The following is a 16,354-nucleotide window of genomic DNA, read 5'->3' as shown; positions in this document are numbered from 1 at the left end:
TTTCAACCTCATTTTCATTATCTCCAGCACAATACCAGTGTCAACATTATGTCACCTGTAGTCATTTTGATGCTTTCGAACACGGTCACTATTGTTAGCTACAGCGCAAGGTATTGTTCAATGTACTTTTTCAAATTACTGCCTTATAGGAGCTATGATTGGAATTTTTAACTGTGCTAATGCAGATACTAAAAAAACAGTAATGGAGAGCACTGCATAATACGGCTATCTAAGCAAATGAGGCATTTGTGTTAAGTACATGGGGGCCGCCATCTTTATGCATGTCCCCTATTATTTGGTGACAGCCAAGAAATATGAAAGATTCAGAAATGTAATTTCTCCTTTTTATTATAGTAAGCTTAGTAAAAAAACAATATAAATTCCTACAATAATAAAGACCACTTGTTCTGTAGCCTATAGAAAAAAATGGCAGCTGAGGAAATGTAGAATTACAAAAAAAATGTCATCTGAAATTAATAAACATTTGCATTATCTGTCTGTGTTTAAGTTGAGGACAAATAGGCTCCACACGTACAGTATATACAAACATGCCTTTCACCCCCCCCCAACACACTTTTAAAAAATGTACTTATTTATAGATCTTCAACAAGATCGAATCCAGCTGATGTGTTGTCATTAAATGCCTGTTGAAAACAACTGACACTCGATGAAGAAAGATATCTTCTCTGAGTCCATTCATTCTGCTTCCTTTATAGAGGGAGGTGAGACTTTGTTGCTGCCCAGAGGGGGATCACATTCCAGGGGGTCCTCCTCTTCCTTGTATCCCCCTTCTGCAGTGTCCCAGGGGCCCAATTTATATCTGCCCTGCTGGCGCCACCCATAGAGCCCTCCCAGCACTAGCACACAAACACACACAGCCAGGAGAAATGATACTGCCACCAGTTCACTATGGTAACTCTTGGCTGTTGAGGGTTCATTGAGGTTGACAATGTCTTCTGGTTTCTCACTGCTGGACTGGGGGTCTGGGGTCATATCCTCTGGCTTCTCAGTACTAGACTTGGTGTTTGGGGTCTTGTCCTCTAGGTTCTCAGTCCTGGACTGTATGTCTGGAGTCTTGTTGGTTGTGGTTACGTCTGTGGTGATGACTGGATCCTCCCAAAAGGTGATGAGGTCTAGCTTCTCCTCAGTGTCGCTTGGAGTCTCCATCATGGTGGTCATCTGGTCTTTAGTCTCTGTGGTCCTCTGGATGTTTGTGGTGATCCGGATTTTAACAGCTGGAGTATCAATGGCCCGAGGGGAGACACTCTGTCTCACAGTGTAGATAGCTGCTGTCTCCTCATAACCCCTCTCCACAGAGATGCAGTGGTAGATTCCGAAGGTGTCAGGTGTGGCCAGGAAGACCAGACTCTCATCTCTATAGTGAAAGAATAGGTGGGGCAGAGCGCTTGCTTTGGTGGACTTCCAACTCAGGGTTGCCAGATTGGAGGATGTGGAACACTTCAACCTCACTACTTCATTTAGCTGTGCGTATACCTCCACTGGGGATAGAACGTGAGCACAGACAAATTAGTGAGTTATACATAGAGAGCAATCAATGCTTAAATATGATGGTTTATTACTGGTTTTATTACTTTATAATCCCAATACACTTGTGTCTGATTGTAGTGATCACCTGGCAGAGGTTTGGCTGTGAGGGAACCTTGACACTCCTTCGTCACGTTGCCATGCTCCACATCCTGCCGGCTGACAACAACAACACACACAAATGCAAAGATGAAGTGAGAGAAAGAGAGATGGAAAGGTAGGTGACAGAGAGAGGAATGTCCATTAACATTGGTGCCTTGACAGTGTTCTCGTCAATGCACAAACACATGCATGAGTGCTAGGCTGAGAGGCTAGGCTTTTTTTAAAGGATGGAAATGCCACAGGGAACCAGCAGTATATGGAGGCCAGTGATGAATCTAAAGATCTAAAGTTGCACTCACGCATTGGCTGGAATGGCAGACACACTGGCACAGTGTCCACTGGCAGGGTCCCAGCCACAGAGGGGGTCTCTTGCCAAAACACACTGGGCACAGCTCTTATAGGATGGGCACTGGGACACAGGCACCTGGGTCACCCCTTCAGAGGTCCCCACATAAAGCACACCCTGCAATAGGAGGAACAAGCATCAAAAGGGTTTTAGTGGATGAAAGGCCAAAGACAGTACACAGTATACAGAGAAATGCCCATTGAAAACATACATTGACAAAAGTTAAGATTAAACAAATGTGTACCTTGGAGGTGGAGAGAAGTATGTTTTTCACCAGCTGTGGTTGTCTGAACACTTGGATCTCCTCTATGATGTGGGTATCCTTGTTCAACAGTACAGCTTTGTGGAGAATCCCAGACTCTGACCAAGAGAAGAGTGAAAGACAAAAGTTGCAACCAAAAGAAAATGTGCTGTGACAAAATAATCTGCCATAGAATTTGGGATGGGAGTCGTATCACCACATGAGCAATTGGACAGTAGTTGACAGAACAAGATTGAAGAGCAATGTCCAGATTGAAAATAACTATTGACACACCAGTAAGCAGGAAGAGTATGGTGTAGTCCTGTCCATTGGCCGCTTGTGTCCGTAGTGCAGATACCCGACTGTAGCGCTGGTCAGGGGAGATGAGGACTGGTATTCTGCCCATCGGACGCACATTTCCACTGGCTAGGAAACTTTCCTTGACTGCCATTAAAGTGCTGTCTGGGGCATTGTCCAACCCACACTGACAACAAAAGGCCCATAAACTCAGTTATTACAATTGCCACACAGGAAACACAGGGGGTAAAGAGGATTTGGTCATTAGGCTAATTGCACAAGTCCATAAATCTACAACTATATAAATCTATTATAGCCACTCTGCAAAAAAATTGGTAAGCCATGAGAATGGATCCTTAGAAAGGACATTGTTCTCAACCCTGCCCATATACCCTACACTGAGTATACAAAACATTAAGAATGTCTGCTCTTTCCATGACAGACTGACCAGGTGAATCCAGGTGAAAGCTATGATCCCTTATTGATGTCACTTGTTAAATCCACTTCAATTAGTGTAGATGAAGGGGAGGAAAAAGGTTAAAGAAGGACTTTTAAGCCTTGAGACAATTGTGATATGGATTGTGTACAAAGGATTTAAGTGCCTTTGAACGGGGTATGGTAGTAGGTGCCAGGCGCACCGGTTTGAGTGTGTCAAGAACTGCAACGCTGCTGGGTTTTTCACGCTCAACAGTTTCCCGTGTGTATCAAGAATGGTCCACCACTCAAAGGACATCCAGACAACTTGACACAACTGTGGAAAGCATTGGAGCCAAGATGGGCCAGAATCCCTGAGGAACGCTTCGACACCTTGCAGAGTTCTTGCCCCGCCCCAACGAATTGAGGCTGTTCTGAGGGCAAAAGCGGGGGGGGGTGCAACTCAATATTAGGAAGGTGTTCTTAAGGTTTGGTATACTCAGTGTATACTTCTACAGTATAGGAATGGCCCATCCACACCTTGCCCAGGTTGCTACTCTTGTCAATGTGAGAACTCCATTGGCGGTTTTTGAATATCTTGTAATTCCCAGCAAACACATCCTTGATGTCCCCAAGCCGAAAGGCACACACAGCAGACTGCCCTGAAGCCACTGACCTGGGAGTGGAAGGGGAGAGAAGAGAGATAGACAGAGGTTAGGAGGCCAGCAGGAGAGAGAGATGTGAAAGAGGGGGAAGAAAAATATTTAAACAACTCTTTTGTGAGAAAGTTAACCCAAATATTGGCACAATTGTTTGGTCATCTCATTAGACCTCCAGACATCTCATCTCACATATGCAGAGAGACATTTGCATGCTCTCGCTCACCATTGGGATGTGAAGATACCATAGAAAATAATATCTTGTGTGGGGTAGCCCTCTGATGGAGCGAGGGTGAACACATCCTGCATGATATTGAAAGGCAGCTCTTTGGGAGGCTGACAGAGAAGTTCGGCCTTAGCGAAGGAAGTCCAGCGTTTCTGCAGAATTCGCTCTCCCCCAATGTCATCCTGACACACCCAAGGACAACATATTGGTTTAGTAATAATCATGACATACAGTGCCTTCGGAAAGTATTCAGACCCCTTGACTTTTTCCACATTTTGTTACGTTACAGCCTTATTCTAAAATGGATTAAATAAATACAAATCCTCAGCAAACTACACATAATACCTCATAATGACAAAGTGAAAACAGGTTTTTAGAAAGTTTTGCAAATGTATAAAAAGATAAAAACAGAACTTCCTTATTCATATAATTATTCAGACCCTTTGCTATGAGACTCGAAATTGAGCTCAGGTGCATCTTGTTTCCATTGATCATCCTTGAGATGTTTCTACAACTTGATTGGTGTCCACCTGTGGTAAATTCAATTGATTGGGCATGATTTGGAAAGGCACACACTTGTCTATATAAGGTCCCACAGTTGACAGTGCATGTCAGAGCAAAAACCAAGCCATGAGGTCGAAGGAATTGTCTGTAGAGCGCCGAGACAGGATTGTGTCGAGGCACAGATCCTGGGAATGGTTCCAAAACAGTTCTGCAGCATTGAAGGTCCCCAAGAACACAGTGGCCTCCATCATTCTTAAATGGAAGAAGTTTGGAATCACCAAGACTCTTCCTAAAGCTGGCCGCCCGGCCAAACTAAGCAATCGGGGGAGAAGGGCCTTGGTCAGGGAGGCGACCAAGAACCCGATGGTCACTCTGACAGAGCTCCAGAGTTCCTCTGTGGAGATGGGAGAACCTTCCAGAAGGACAACCATCTCTGCAGCACTCCACCAATCAGGCCTTTATGGTAGAGTGGCTTGACGGAAGCCACTCCTCAGTAAAAGGCACTTGACAGCCCGCTTGGAGTTTGCCAAAAGGCACCTAAAGACTCTCAGACCATGAGAAACAATATTCTCTGGTCTGATGAAACCAAGATTGAACTCTTTGGCCTGAATGCCAAGCGTCACGTCTGGAGGAAACCTGGCACCATCCCTACAGTGAAGCATGGTGGTGGCAGAATCATGCTGTGGCGATGTTTTTCAGCGGCAGGGACTGGGAGACTAGTCAGGATCAAGGCAAAGATTAATGGAGCAAAGTACAGAGAAATCCTTGATGAAAACTTGTTCCAGAGCTCTCAGGACCTCAGACTAGGGTGAAGGTTCACCTTCCAACAGGACAACAACCCTAAGCACACAGCCAAGCCAACGCAGGAGTGGCTTCGGGACAAGTCTCTGAATGTCCTTGAGTGGCCCAGCCAGAGCCCGGACTTAAACCTGATCGAACATCTCTGGAGAGACCTGAAAATAGCTGTGCAACAACGCTCCCCATCCAACATGACAGAGCTAGAGAGGATATGCAGAGAAGAATGGGAGAAACTCCCCAAATACAGGTGTGCCAAGCTTGTAGCGTCATACCCAAGAAGACTCAAGGCTGTAATCGCTGCCAAAGGTGCTTCAACAAAGTACTGAGTAAAGGGTCTGAATACTTATGTAAATGTAACATTTCCATTTTTTTTTTTTTATACATTCGCAAAAAATGTCCAAAACCAGTTTTTGCTTTGTCATTATGGGGTATTGTGTGTAGATTGATGAGGGGGGGAAAACTATGTAATCAATTTTTGAATAAGGCTGTAACCTAACAAAATGTGGAAAAAGTCAAGGGGTCTGAACATTTTCCGAAGGCACTATAGTTCACTTTCTGGGGCCCTCTGTTTTGAGTGTTCTGAATACACCTCTGGACTTTTACAGTGCCTTCAGAAAGTATTCACACCACTTGACTTTCTCCACATTTTGTTGCGTTACTGCCTGAATTTAAAATGAACTAAAATTTTGATTTTGTGTCACTAGCCTACACACAATACCCCATAATATCAAAGTGGAATTACAGTGAGCTCCAAACGTATTGGGACAATGACAAATGTTTTGTTGTTTTGGCTCTGTACTCCAGCACTTTGGATTTGAAATTATACAATGACTATGAGGTTAAAGTGCAGGCTGTTAGATTACATTTGAGGGTATTTTCATCCATATCGTGTGAGCCGTTTAGAAATTACAGCACTTTTTGTACCTAGTCTCAATTTTAAGGGACCAAAAGTATTAGGACAAATTCACTTATACAGTGAGGGAAAAACATATTTGATCCCCTGCTGATTTTGTAAGTTTGCCCACTGACAAAGAAATGATCAGTCTATAATTTTAATGGTAGGTTTATTTGAACATTGAGAGAAAGAATAAAAATAAAAAAATCCAGAAAAACACGTCAAAAATGTTATAAATTGATTAGCATTTTAATGAGGGAAATAAGTATTTGACCCCCTCTCAATCAGAAAGATTTCTGGCTCCCAGGTGTCTTTTATACAGGTAACGAGCTGAGATTAGGAGCACACTCTTAAAGGGAGTGCTCCTAATCTCAGTTTGTTACCTGTATAAAAGACACCTGTCCACAGAAGCAATCAATCAATCAGATTCCAAACTCTCCACCATGGCCAAGACCAAAGAGCTCTCCAAGGATGTCAGGGACAAGATTGTAGACCTACACAAGGCTGGAATGGGCTACAAGACCATCGCCAAGCAGCTTGGTGAGAAGGTGACAACAGTTGGTGCGATTATTCGCAAATGGAAGAAACACAAAAGAACTGTCAATCTCCCTCGGCCTGGGGCTCCATGCAAGATCTCACTTCGTGGAGTTGCAATGATCATGAGAACGGTGAAGAATCAGCCCAGAACTACACGGGAGGATCTTGTCAATGATCTCAAGGCAGCTGGGACCATAGTCACCAAGAAAACAATTGGTAACACACTACGCCGTGAATGACTAAAATCCTGCAGCGCCCGCAAAGCACATATACAGGGCCGTCTGAAGTTTGCCATTGAACATCTGAATGATTCAGAGGAGAACTGGGTGAAAGTGTTGTGGTCAGATGAGACCAAAATCGAGCTCTTTGGGATCAACTCAACTCACCGTGTTTGGAGGAGGAGGAATGCTGCCTATGACCCCAAGAATACCATCCCCACCGTCAAACATGGAGGTGGAAACAATATGTTTTGGGGGTGTTTTTCTGCTAAGGGGACAGGACAACTTCACTGCATCAAAGGGACGATGGACGGCGCCATGTACCGTCAAATCTTGGGTGAGAACCTCCTTCCCTCAACCAGGGCATTGAAAATGGGTCGTGGATGGGTATTCCAGCATGACAATGACCCAAAACACACGGCCAAGGCAACAAAGGAGTGGCTCAAGAAGAAGCACATTAAGGTCCTGGAATAGCCAGTCTCCAGACCTTAATCCCGTAGAAAATCTGTGGAGGGAGCTGAAGGTTCGAGTTGCCAAACGTCAGGCTCGAAACCTTAATGACTTGGAGAAGATCTGCAAAGAGGAGTGGGACAAAATCCCTCCTGAGATGTGTGCAAACCTGGTGGCCAACTACAAGAAACGTCTGACCTCTGTGATTGCCAACAAGGGTTTTGCCACCAAAAGTACTAAGTCATGTTTTGCAGAGGGGTCAAATACTTATTTCCCTCATTAAAATGCAAATCAATTTATAACATTTTTGACATGCGTTTTTCTGGATTTTGTTGTTGTTATTCTGTCTCTCACTGTTCAAATAAACCTACCATTAAAATTATAGACTGATCATGTCTTTGTCAGTGGGCAAACGTACAAAATCAGCAGGGGATCAAATACTTTTTTCCCCTCACTGTATGTGTATTAAAGTAGTCAAAAGTTTAGTAGTTGGTCCCATATTCCTAGCACACAATGATTACATCAAGCTTGTGACTTTACAAACTTGTTGGATGCATTTGCTGTTTGTTTTGGTTGTGTTAAAGATTATTTTGTACCCAATAGAAATTAATGGTAAATAATGTATTGTGCCACTTTGGAGTCACTTTTATTGTATATAAGAATAGAATATATTTCGAAACACTTCTACATTAATTTGGATGCTACCATGATTACGGATAGCCCTGAATGAATTGTGAATAATGATTAGTGAGAAAGCTACAGATGCACAAATATCATACCCCCAAGACATGCTAACCTCTCACCATTACAATAACAGGGGAGGTTAGCATTTTCGGCGGGGTATGATATTTGTGCATCTGTAACGCTTACTCATCATTATTCATGGTTCTGTACCCCACACATACAATTATCTGTAAGGTCCCTCAGTCGAGCAGTGATATTCTACCACAAAGACCAGGGAGGTTTTCCAATGCCTCACAAAGAAGGGCACCTATTGGTAGATGGTTACAAATAAAACAAGTAGACATTGAATATTCCTTTGAGCATGGTTATTAATTACACTTTGGATGGTGTATCAATACACCCAGTCACTACAAATACACAGGCGTCCTTCCTAACTCATTTGTCGGAGAGGAAGGAAACCGCTCAGGGATTTCACCATGAGGCCAATGGTGACTTTAAAACAGTTACAGAGTTTAATGGCTGTGATAGGAGAAAACTGAGGATGGATCAACAACATTGTAGTTACTCCAAAATACTAACCTAAATGACAGATTGAAGGAAGCCTGTACAGAATAACAAATATTCTAAAGTAAAACTGCAAAAAATGTGGCAAAGAAATTAACTTTATGTCCTGAATACAAAGCCTTAGTTTGGGGCAAATCCAACACAACACATCACTGAGTACCACTCTTCATATTTTCAAGCATGGTGGTGGCTTCATCATGTTATGGGTATGCTTGTCATTGGCAAGGACTAGGGAGTTTTTTTTTTGGATAAAAAGAAACGGAATAGAGCTAAGCATAGGCAAAATCCTAGAGGAAAACCTGGTTCAGTCTGCTTTCCAACACTGGGAGACAAATTCACCTTTCAGCAGGACAATAACCTAAAACAGAAGGCCAAATATACACTGGAGTTGCTTACCAAGATGACATTGAATGTTCCTGAGTGGCCTAGTTACAGTTTTGACTTAAATCAGCTTGAAAATCTATGGCAAGACTTGAAAATGGCTGTCTAGCAATGATCAACAACCATCTTGACAGAGTTTGAAGATTTTAAATAATAATAATGTGCAAATATTGTACAATCTAGGTATGTAAAGCTCTTAGAGACTCACCCAGAAAGACTCACAACTGTAATCATTGCCAAAGGTGATTCTAACATGTATTCACTCAGGTGTGAATACTTATGTAAATGAGGTATTTTCAATACATTTTCAAAAATGTCTAAAAACATGTTTTCCCTTTGTCATTATGGGGTATTGTGTGTAGATGGGTGAGAAAAAAATAATCATTTAATCAATTTTTAATTCAGGCTATAACACAACAAAATGTGGACTAAGTCAAGGTGTATGAATACTTTCTGAAGGCACTGTAAATACTCTCCTGTCAGTAATCACAGAGGAAGCAGTAACATTTCTGGCTTGTGAAAAAGAGAATGTGCATCTCAAGAGGGTTCTCATATCCTACTCAGTAAATCTGTGCATGAATGTTGATCAGCTATAGGAGAATGGGGAGGGACATTGGCCTACCATTCATCAGGCTTAGGGGGCAATTCCTACTCTATCAATTTAGGTAATTAATTTAATTTATATTCATTAAATTGGAGAAGTTAACACATTATATTCAATGAGGATTTGTTTCCCAATTCATTAACTGGATTTATGTTGATTTCTCCTATATTAAATGGAATCGAAGCCCCATCCTGTTACTTACCTTGCAGACCTGGGCTACCCGCGATACTTTGAACTCATCCAGGAAGCTGTACTCATTTCCCACTTCACTGAAGAAGAAGTACACCTTCCCCTCGCTGGTGTCAGATGCGGAACTGATGAAAGTGGGCTCTGAAATCAAGGGAATTACACAAACATCTCAGACAACATGCTATTCAAGCACAGACAGGAGATACAGTACATGAGTATGTGGACACCCCTTCAAATGAGCTATTGAGCTATTTCAGCACACAGCAATGCAATCTCTATAGACAAACATTGGCAGTAGAATGGCCCATACTGAAGAGCTCAGTGACTTTCAACATGGCACCGTCATAGGATGCCAACTTTCCAACAAGTCAGTTTGTCAAATTTCTGCCCTGCTAGAGCTGCCCCGGTCTGTGCTGTTATTGTGAAGTGGAAACGTTTAGGAGCAACAATGGCTGCGAAGTGGTAGGCCACACAAGCTCACAGGCGTATTGTGTAGATATCGTCTGTCCTCGGTTGCAACACTCTGAAAAAAAAAAAAACGAGTTCAAAACTGCCTCTGGAAGCAACATCAGCACAGCCTGTAGTCCTAAAAAGTGGAAATAAGTCACCTCTGGTACGTTCGGCCATTCCTATGGGGGAAATTAATGGGGAAAGAATGGGGTTTTGGGATAAACTTAGAAATTAAGGTCTGAGGTTAACACAGGCTTAGGAGATCTTATAAGTTTTGTTCTATGAGATAATATCAGTCAGTTAACATGACCGTTATGAATTATGAAGCCTTTATGTACTTGTTTTGAATACATAAATGATTCAAAATTCACAAAAAGTGACGTTAGCTGATGAAGATTATCTTATAGAACAAAACATATAAGATCTCCATGCCTGTGTTTACCCACATGAAAAAAGACTACAGTTTACTATAGAATACTACAGTACTTTCTATAGAAATCTATAGTAAACTATAATATACTGTAGAAACTATACTACACACTGTAGTATCCCACAATCATGTAGTGCTTACTATAGAATGTTGTAGTATACTGTAGAATACTATAGTAAATACTACAGTAGTATCCGCAAAAACACTACACTTTTTTAAACTATAGTAAATACTACAGTATTCAATTAGCATATCTCCATTCCCTTCCCCATTTCCCATTTTGTGCCACCCATAAGTAAGAACCAACATGCCAATATATTGTGTTCCCTACAGGTTATAGAAAAGAGCAGAAGCTCTGAACTATCCGTTCAGAGCCCAGTCCTACCTACTGACAGGTTATGGAAAATGTGCTCTTTTAGTATTTCTCCAGTAGGTTTCCTCAAGGAGAAAGCCTGCACTTCTATGTCAAAGATAAAACAAAAACACTATAGTAAATACTACAATAATGTCTGCAAAAATGCTACAGTAAATACTACAGTATACTACAGTCTGCAAAAACAGTATAGTAAATACAACAGTATACTACATAAAAAAAAACTACATTCATCACAATAGTATATACTACAGTTTTCTTTTACTACAGTATTTATACTATAGTTAACTGTAAATACTACAGTATACTATAGTAAATACTACAATATTCACTGCTGACTTTAGTCCACAAAAACACTACAGTGAATACTACATTTAAATCCGAAAAAACTATACAGTGAATACTACATTTAAGTCCGCAAAAACACTACAGTGAATACTCTAGTATGTACATATACCATAGTATACTATATAATTTTTTTATGTGGGATAACACAGACCTTATCTTCGGTGTTTATCCAAAAACCCTCCAAAACCTCCATAGGCTTTGGCCAACGAACAATGGTGGAGTAAGTGCCAACAAAAATATGTCAATACTATTGATCTCTATTTGTTGAAGACCACTCACCATCCAAGTTCACTGAGGTATCCTGGCTAACATCTGGGCGACCATCTTTACTGAGATGGCGGGAGACCATTGGTGTCTTACCCATGAAGTCATTTGTAGTGGCAGTGAAAAGCTCACCATCTACAGAGAAACATGTTAAAAATTGAGGTATCTGAGTGACAAGAACAAAATACAGAATTTTTGGGGAAGTGTTGGTGTCTTCTTGGCAATTATCATGTGGCTTCGTCACGAAGGCAGTCCACTAATTCAGCTACAATTGGCTCTCCACAATTGTCCATCTCACCAACAGAGATGGCTGTATTTCTTTGATATGGGTTGAATGGGCAGCGACCTCTTGCTTCATTGTATTTGCTGGGGACTTTGGCCATGGTGAGAGTGTCTTTGTCCTGAGAGAATGAGAGAGAAAGGGAGAGAGACAGACACATTGAGAGAGGGGGAGAGGGGAGGAATTATAGGACCATAAGTGGAAAAAAGAGAGAAGGGTCATTAAAAGTGTGCTATAGGTTTCATTATCATATGAATACTCAGAGTCTATCCAAATATGACGTGAAGGAGAAGAACAGAAGGCATTAGGAGAGTGTAGAGTCTTACAATATAGGTATCATGAGGGTTGTATGCAAATGTTCCACAGGCATACAAATGGGTGGCATTGATGGGTTGCAGCACTCGCACAAAGTTGGGACAGTCCGTCTGAGGAAAGTAAGTACATAGGCAGATATCAAAGAGGTGAGAGTGGTTCCCATGGTTTCTTGTGAAGGCAAGTGCGTGCATTTAAGTGCATGAGGACCACAATGAATACCGTGTTTTTCTTGCCCTTACTGGTACACATGTTTAGGTCCAATGGAGATGGCTTCCATTCCATCTATAGGAGAAACAGACAGCGAGAATATCCATAAGACTGTTGGAACCTTTTATAAACTTATCTGATGAAATATAGATAGCTCCCTCTTCCGCTCTAATGTGCCTACTTTAGTCTTCATGGTAATGACATCAGGCTGGCTGACATCCAATGAGAGCACAGCATCTCGTGCCCCTACGAACAGAGTGGAGCCGTCGTCGCTTAGCAACAGTGTGGTAGTGTTTCTAATGTCTGGGTTGCTGAAAAAGGGAAGGGGTCTCTCTGTGCTTTCTGAAAGGAAAGGCAAATAAAAATGTTATGATTAGGATGTATGTTTATTGTGTGGACCACCAGTAAACATCGGACCATGGGTATTGATACATTGTGTTTGATACCCTTCCATTTATTCAATAAGCCTCTCCCCCCCACCCCCCACCACCACCAGCAGCCACCACAGCTAAGAAGTTATAATGGGGTTCCATACTATAGCAGCTAGTGCTCACTTTTAGACTGTGAGAGTTAGCTCATATTCTCATCTCTTTGTACCACAACCATTGTAAAACGGCATACGTACTGCATATATATATATATACAAACAAAAGCTCATCAGACTCTATGTGGTCTCACTTTTGAACATGTAGCGCTGTGCACAGTTTATTTTTAGATTTAGAGTGGTTTGGCCTTTGAATCTATCGTCTTGAATCTATCATCGCGGGGGTCTTGCTTTCAACTTACTCTTGAAAGTTGTAATAGTAGAATGCACAAGGTGACATTCCTCATCATGTCAGTCATTGCATACCTTAGAGAGCTATTTATAGCTTGTCAGAAATGTCCAGATCAACTAGCCTATGTCTTTCACAAAAGCTCCCAACCTACAACCTATATACTTTTTATGGACACAGTATGCTTACATTATTAGTTATCAACTATGTCAGCTAAAGTTTTTTTAGCTAGGTTTTTTAGCCCATAGATTTTGTTGTAATGTTTGTGTCATTTAAATATACATTAGACATGGCAAAATCTATAGAATTGCAAGAAATGTAGCATTAAAACTGCAACATTTTCTCTGCACCCCATGACAAAATGTGTAGAATTGCAGGAAATGAGCTTTAAACATGCAAAATGTTCTCTCCACCAACAAAAGAGATGTGAACAGTTTGTCATTAACAGTGCTTGTGCTCATATAAATAGACGTGGCGCAGATGCGTGCAGGGGAGGGGGGCGCGGGATGTTCTCCAATGCTGGAAGGGGGGCCTGAGTGAAAGAGTTTTGGAACCCCTGGCTTAGGTTATGTGCCTTGGTGTCTATTGTGCCATCGTGTTTCATGCCACTGTTGTTTCTTTAGGTTTAGCGGAAGAGGCACAAACTGAAACTCAAGTGAAGTGCATACAGCCACAAGCTGAATGATTTGCAGAGGAGCCAGATAGCAATTTACCCAAAAAGGTAGCTAATAAGCATGTTTTCTTTGCCAAGTTGCAACATGTCTCAGCGGTTCAACATGAGAAAGTGTTTTGGTCATATTATATCCTGAGAAATTATATATTTACATGAAATAAACGTGAAATAATATTATCTGACTTGCCTGAATGCTAGAGTTACATATTTGCTAGATTCACACACACACATGCAAATACATGAAAACCCAAATCCTAGTAAATGGACATGAAAAAACAATAATTCACCAAATGTTCTACTAACCGAGGGGGAAGGAGATCCGTGGAGGTTCCAACCCCAGGGAAGGGGTCAGGAGAAGCCCCAGTAGAGCAGAGAGACGGCAGGCCAAGCTCCCATGTGCCATGATGGGGGTGCTCCTCTCAACAGGACCGGCTGGAATACCTGGATGGAGATTGAGGCGGAGGTTGTGGAATGATCTGTTCTTGAAGAGGACTTCCTCACGAGCACAGGGTGCGTATTGAAAGCGTGTGAGTCTGGCTGTGCCAAGAGCTTTGTTCCACACTTGTGACAAAGGTGTTGCAAAGCTGAGGCCTGCATCGTCTGACTTCCTCTCGTCATCACCATTACTTGGGTCGTTCCACAAAGAGTGCCTTTTGCGGCCCTTTGATATTTTAAAGTAGAAATTGTGCACCAATATTGCATTTTAAAAGCCTGTTATATTAAATAAAGTGCCATGCCCTGTTAAAATAGACCACATGGAGAATTCAATAAATCAGATTTTTTTTATGAATAAAGACTTGATAAAGTGCAACCTCTGACTTCTAGGAGGATTTCAACCCACTTAACCCCAACATTTCTCCAAGTTTTCACCATCATTGTCAAGCCCTAGTTATTTTGTTGCTTTGACAAAGTCATTTCTGAATATTATTATTAAATATCAGGTGATTAGAGATTCATTTTCGCACAAACATGTACATGTCGGTTGTTTTGCTCTAGGACGCCCACAGGCCTCACAAGACTTGTCTGAAGGTTCCCGGTACCAGTTGAAAAAAATGAATGGAAGTACAGTATATGTAGACAGTTTTGTGCCAAAAATAAAGGGTTAAATGCATGTAAAAAATATAAAATATAAAATAAAATAAAAAGTTTACTAATCTTATACCTCTCAGATATAGGACAGACACTTCAGAACAAACTTTGTTTGGATTGTTTTGGGGGACTATCTGTTGTTCCATGTAGTGAATCTGTTTATTATTTTTAGGGATACTTCAAGTGGTCTTAAAATTCAAAATCAAATATATAAATTATCCTTGGTATGATATTCTTAAAACAATTCCATATGTTAGCTTAGTAGAACCCCCCCTTCCCCGGCTTAGACAGGGTTTAGTCTGCAGAGGGTTTTAATAGTAAAATCATAGTATAAAAAGCAGGTGAGTTGGTTCTACTCTTTTTGGCCATTTTGTGATGGGGGAAAAAATCTAGCGGCAGGTAGCCTAGCGGTTAAGAGCCTTGGGACAGTAACCAAAAGGCAGCTGGTTTGAATCTCTGAGACAAATAGGTGAAAAATCAGTAATTGTCCCCTTGAGCAAGGCACTTAACCCTAATTGCTCCTGTAAGTCGCTCTGGTAAATGACGTAAATGAAAACTGAGTGGGTCGAGCGTAACATGTCAACCCTGTTACCAATAGACAGGCTAGAAATGTTTTACAAAATATTTTGTGAAGCTTGCATTCAATTGCCACTTCGTGTTGCACACAACAAGCTTCCATTCCCCCTGTCAAGGGGATTTATGGTGGATGTAAGATGAAATTGTCAACCCTGTTATGGTCAACCCTGTCACCTCTGTGGGAGGAAGTGCATTGGGCAGAGGTTGGCAGACCTACATTCTTCAAAATAAAAGATGAATGTCAAGCACAGAGGCAGTCATTTTGACTGCATATTAAATAAACATTTAAATATCTCTGCCATTGTTTTAAGTCATGCCCCCCTCCGTCCTTGACTATTCCTAAATAAGTCTATTTAACACACATATATAGTTAGAATTTCGATTTCATGAACAGAATGTGTTATAAGCAGTTTTAAGAGGACATTTTTAAAAAATCCCTGGAGCGGCAAAAAGTTACTTTTTCAAATCCTCCTACAGTCACATGCAGGTAAGATGTTTTGATTTCTATATAGTATCAGAAAAAAATCATTCTGAAGTTTCCAAAACACTTACCTTGGCCAAAAATAAATGTTGTCCCATGCGCTCCACACGCGACAGCAGATATGGTACAGTAACCAACTAATTAAAAGGATGAAGAATAGGTAAGCATTTCAATAAATTTTACAAAATAAACCAACTCATCTTCCATTTATTGGAGATATGGGAAAATAGGCTATTTTTTTTTGTCTAAGACAACTTCACAATTCATAGCAAATGTTCAGAGGAAGTCTGACTTCTCAGAATCAAGTCCTCTATTTATGTTCTGTTTCCTTCGGTGTTAAATGTGAGAGCGACATGACATCATTTCTTACATCTGCATCCCCTGAAACCAGTCACTCCGAATCCAGGCTGCATGCATATACAGTACGCACACTCACACCAT

General features: G+C 41.3%; 1 protein-coding gene and 1 non-coding gene across 2 annotated transcripts; one reads left to right on the top strand and one right to left on the bottom strand.

The window, feature by feature from the left end:
• Positions 1-330: 330 nt before the first annotated feature.
• On the bottom strand, positions 331-12,663 carry LOC121572677 (semaphorin-4A-like; the record flags this gene model as incomplete). Its single annotated transcript, XM_041884701.2, has 13 exons — positions 331-1,499; positions 1,634-1,704; positions 1,947-2,110; positions 2,238-2,353; positions 2,529-2,718; positions 3,486-3,621; positions 3,831-4,012; positions 9,668-9,795; positions 11,535-11,654; positions 11,818-11,920; positions 12,126-12,224; positions 12,334-12,396; positions 12,503-12,663. Coding segments are annotated over 13 exons (2,336 nt in total), but the record flags the coding sequence as incomplete, so codon positions are not given.
• Positions 10,938-10,990, top strand: LOC121573121. Its single transcript, XR_006001989.1, has one exon. It is a non-coding gene; the product is annotated as a U7 small nuclear RNA (small nuclear RNA).
• Positions 12,664-16,354: the final 3,691 nt, after the last annotated feature.

Source organism: Coregonus clupeaformis, unplaced genomic scaffold, assembly GCF_020615455.1.
Source record: "Coregonus clupeaformis isolate EN_2021a unplaced genomic scaffold, ASM2061545v1 scaf0757, whole genome shotgun sequence".
In the NCBI taxonomy this organism is placed as follows: Eukaryota; Metazoa; Chordata; class Actinopteri; order Salmoniformes; family Salmonidae; genus Coregonus; species Coregonus clupeaformis.
Note: the sequence above shows the minus strand (reverse complement) of the source record. Positions and strands in the feature narration are given on the sequence as shown.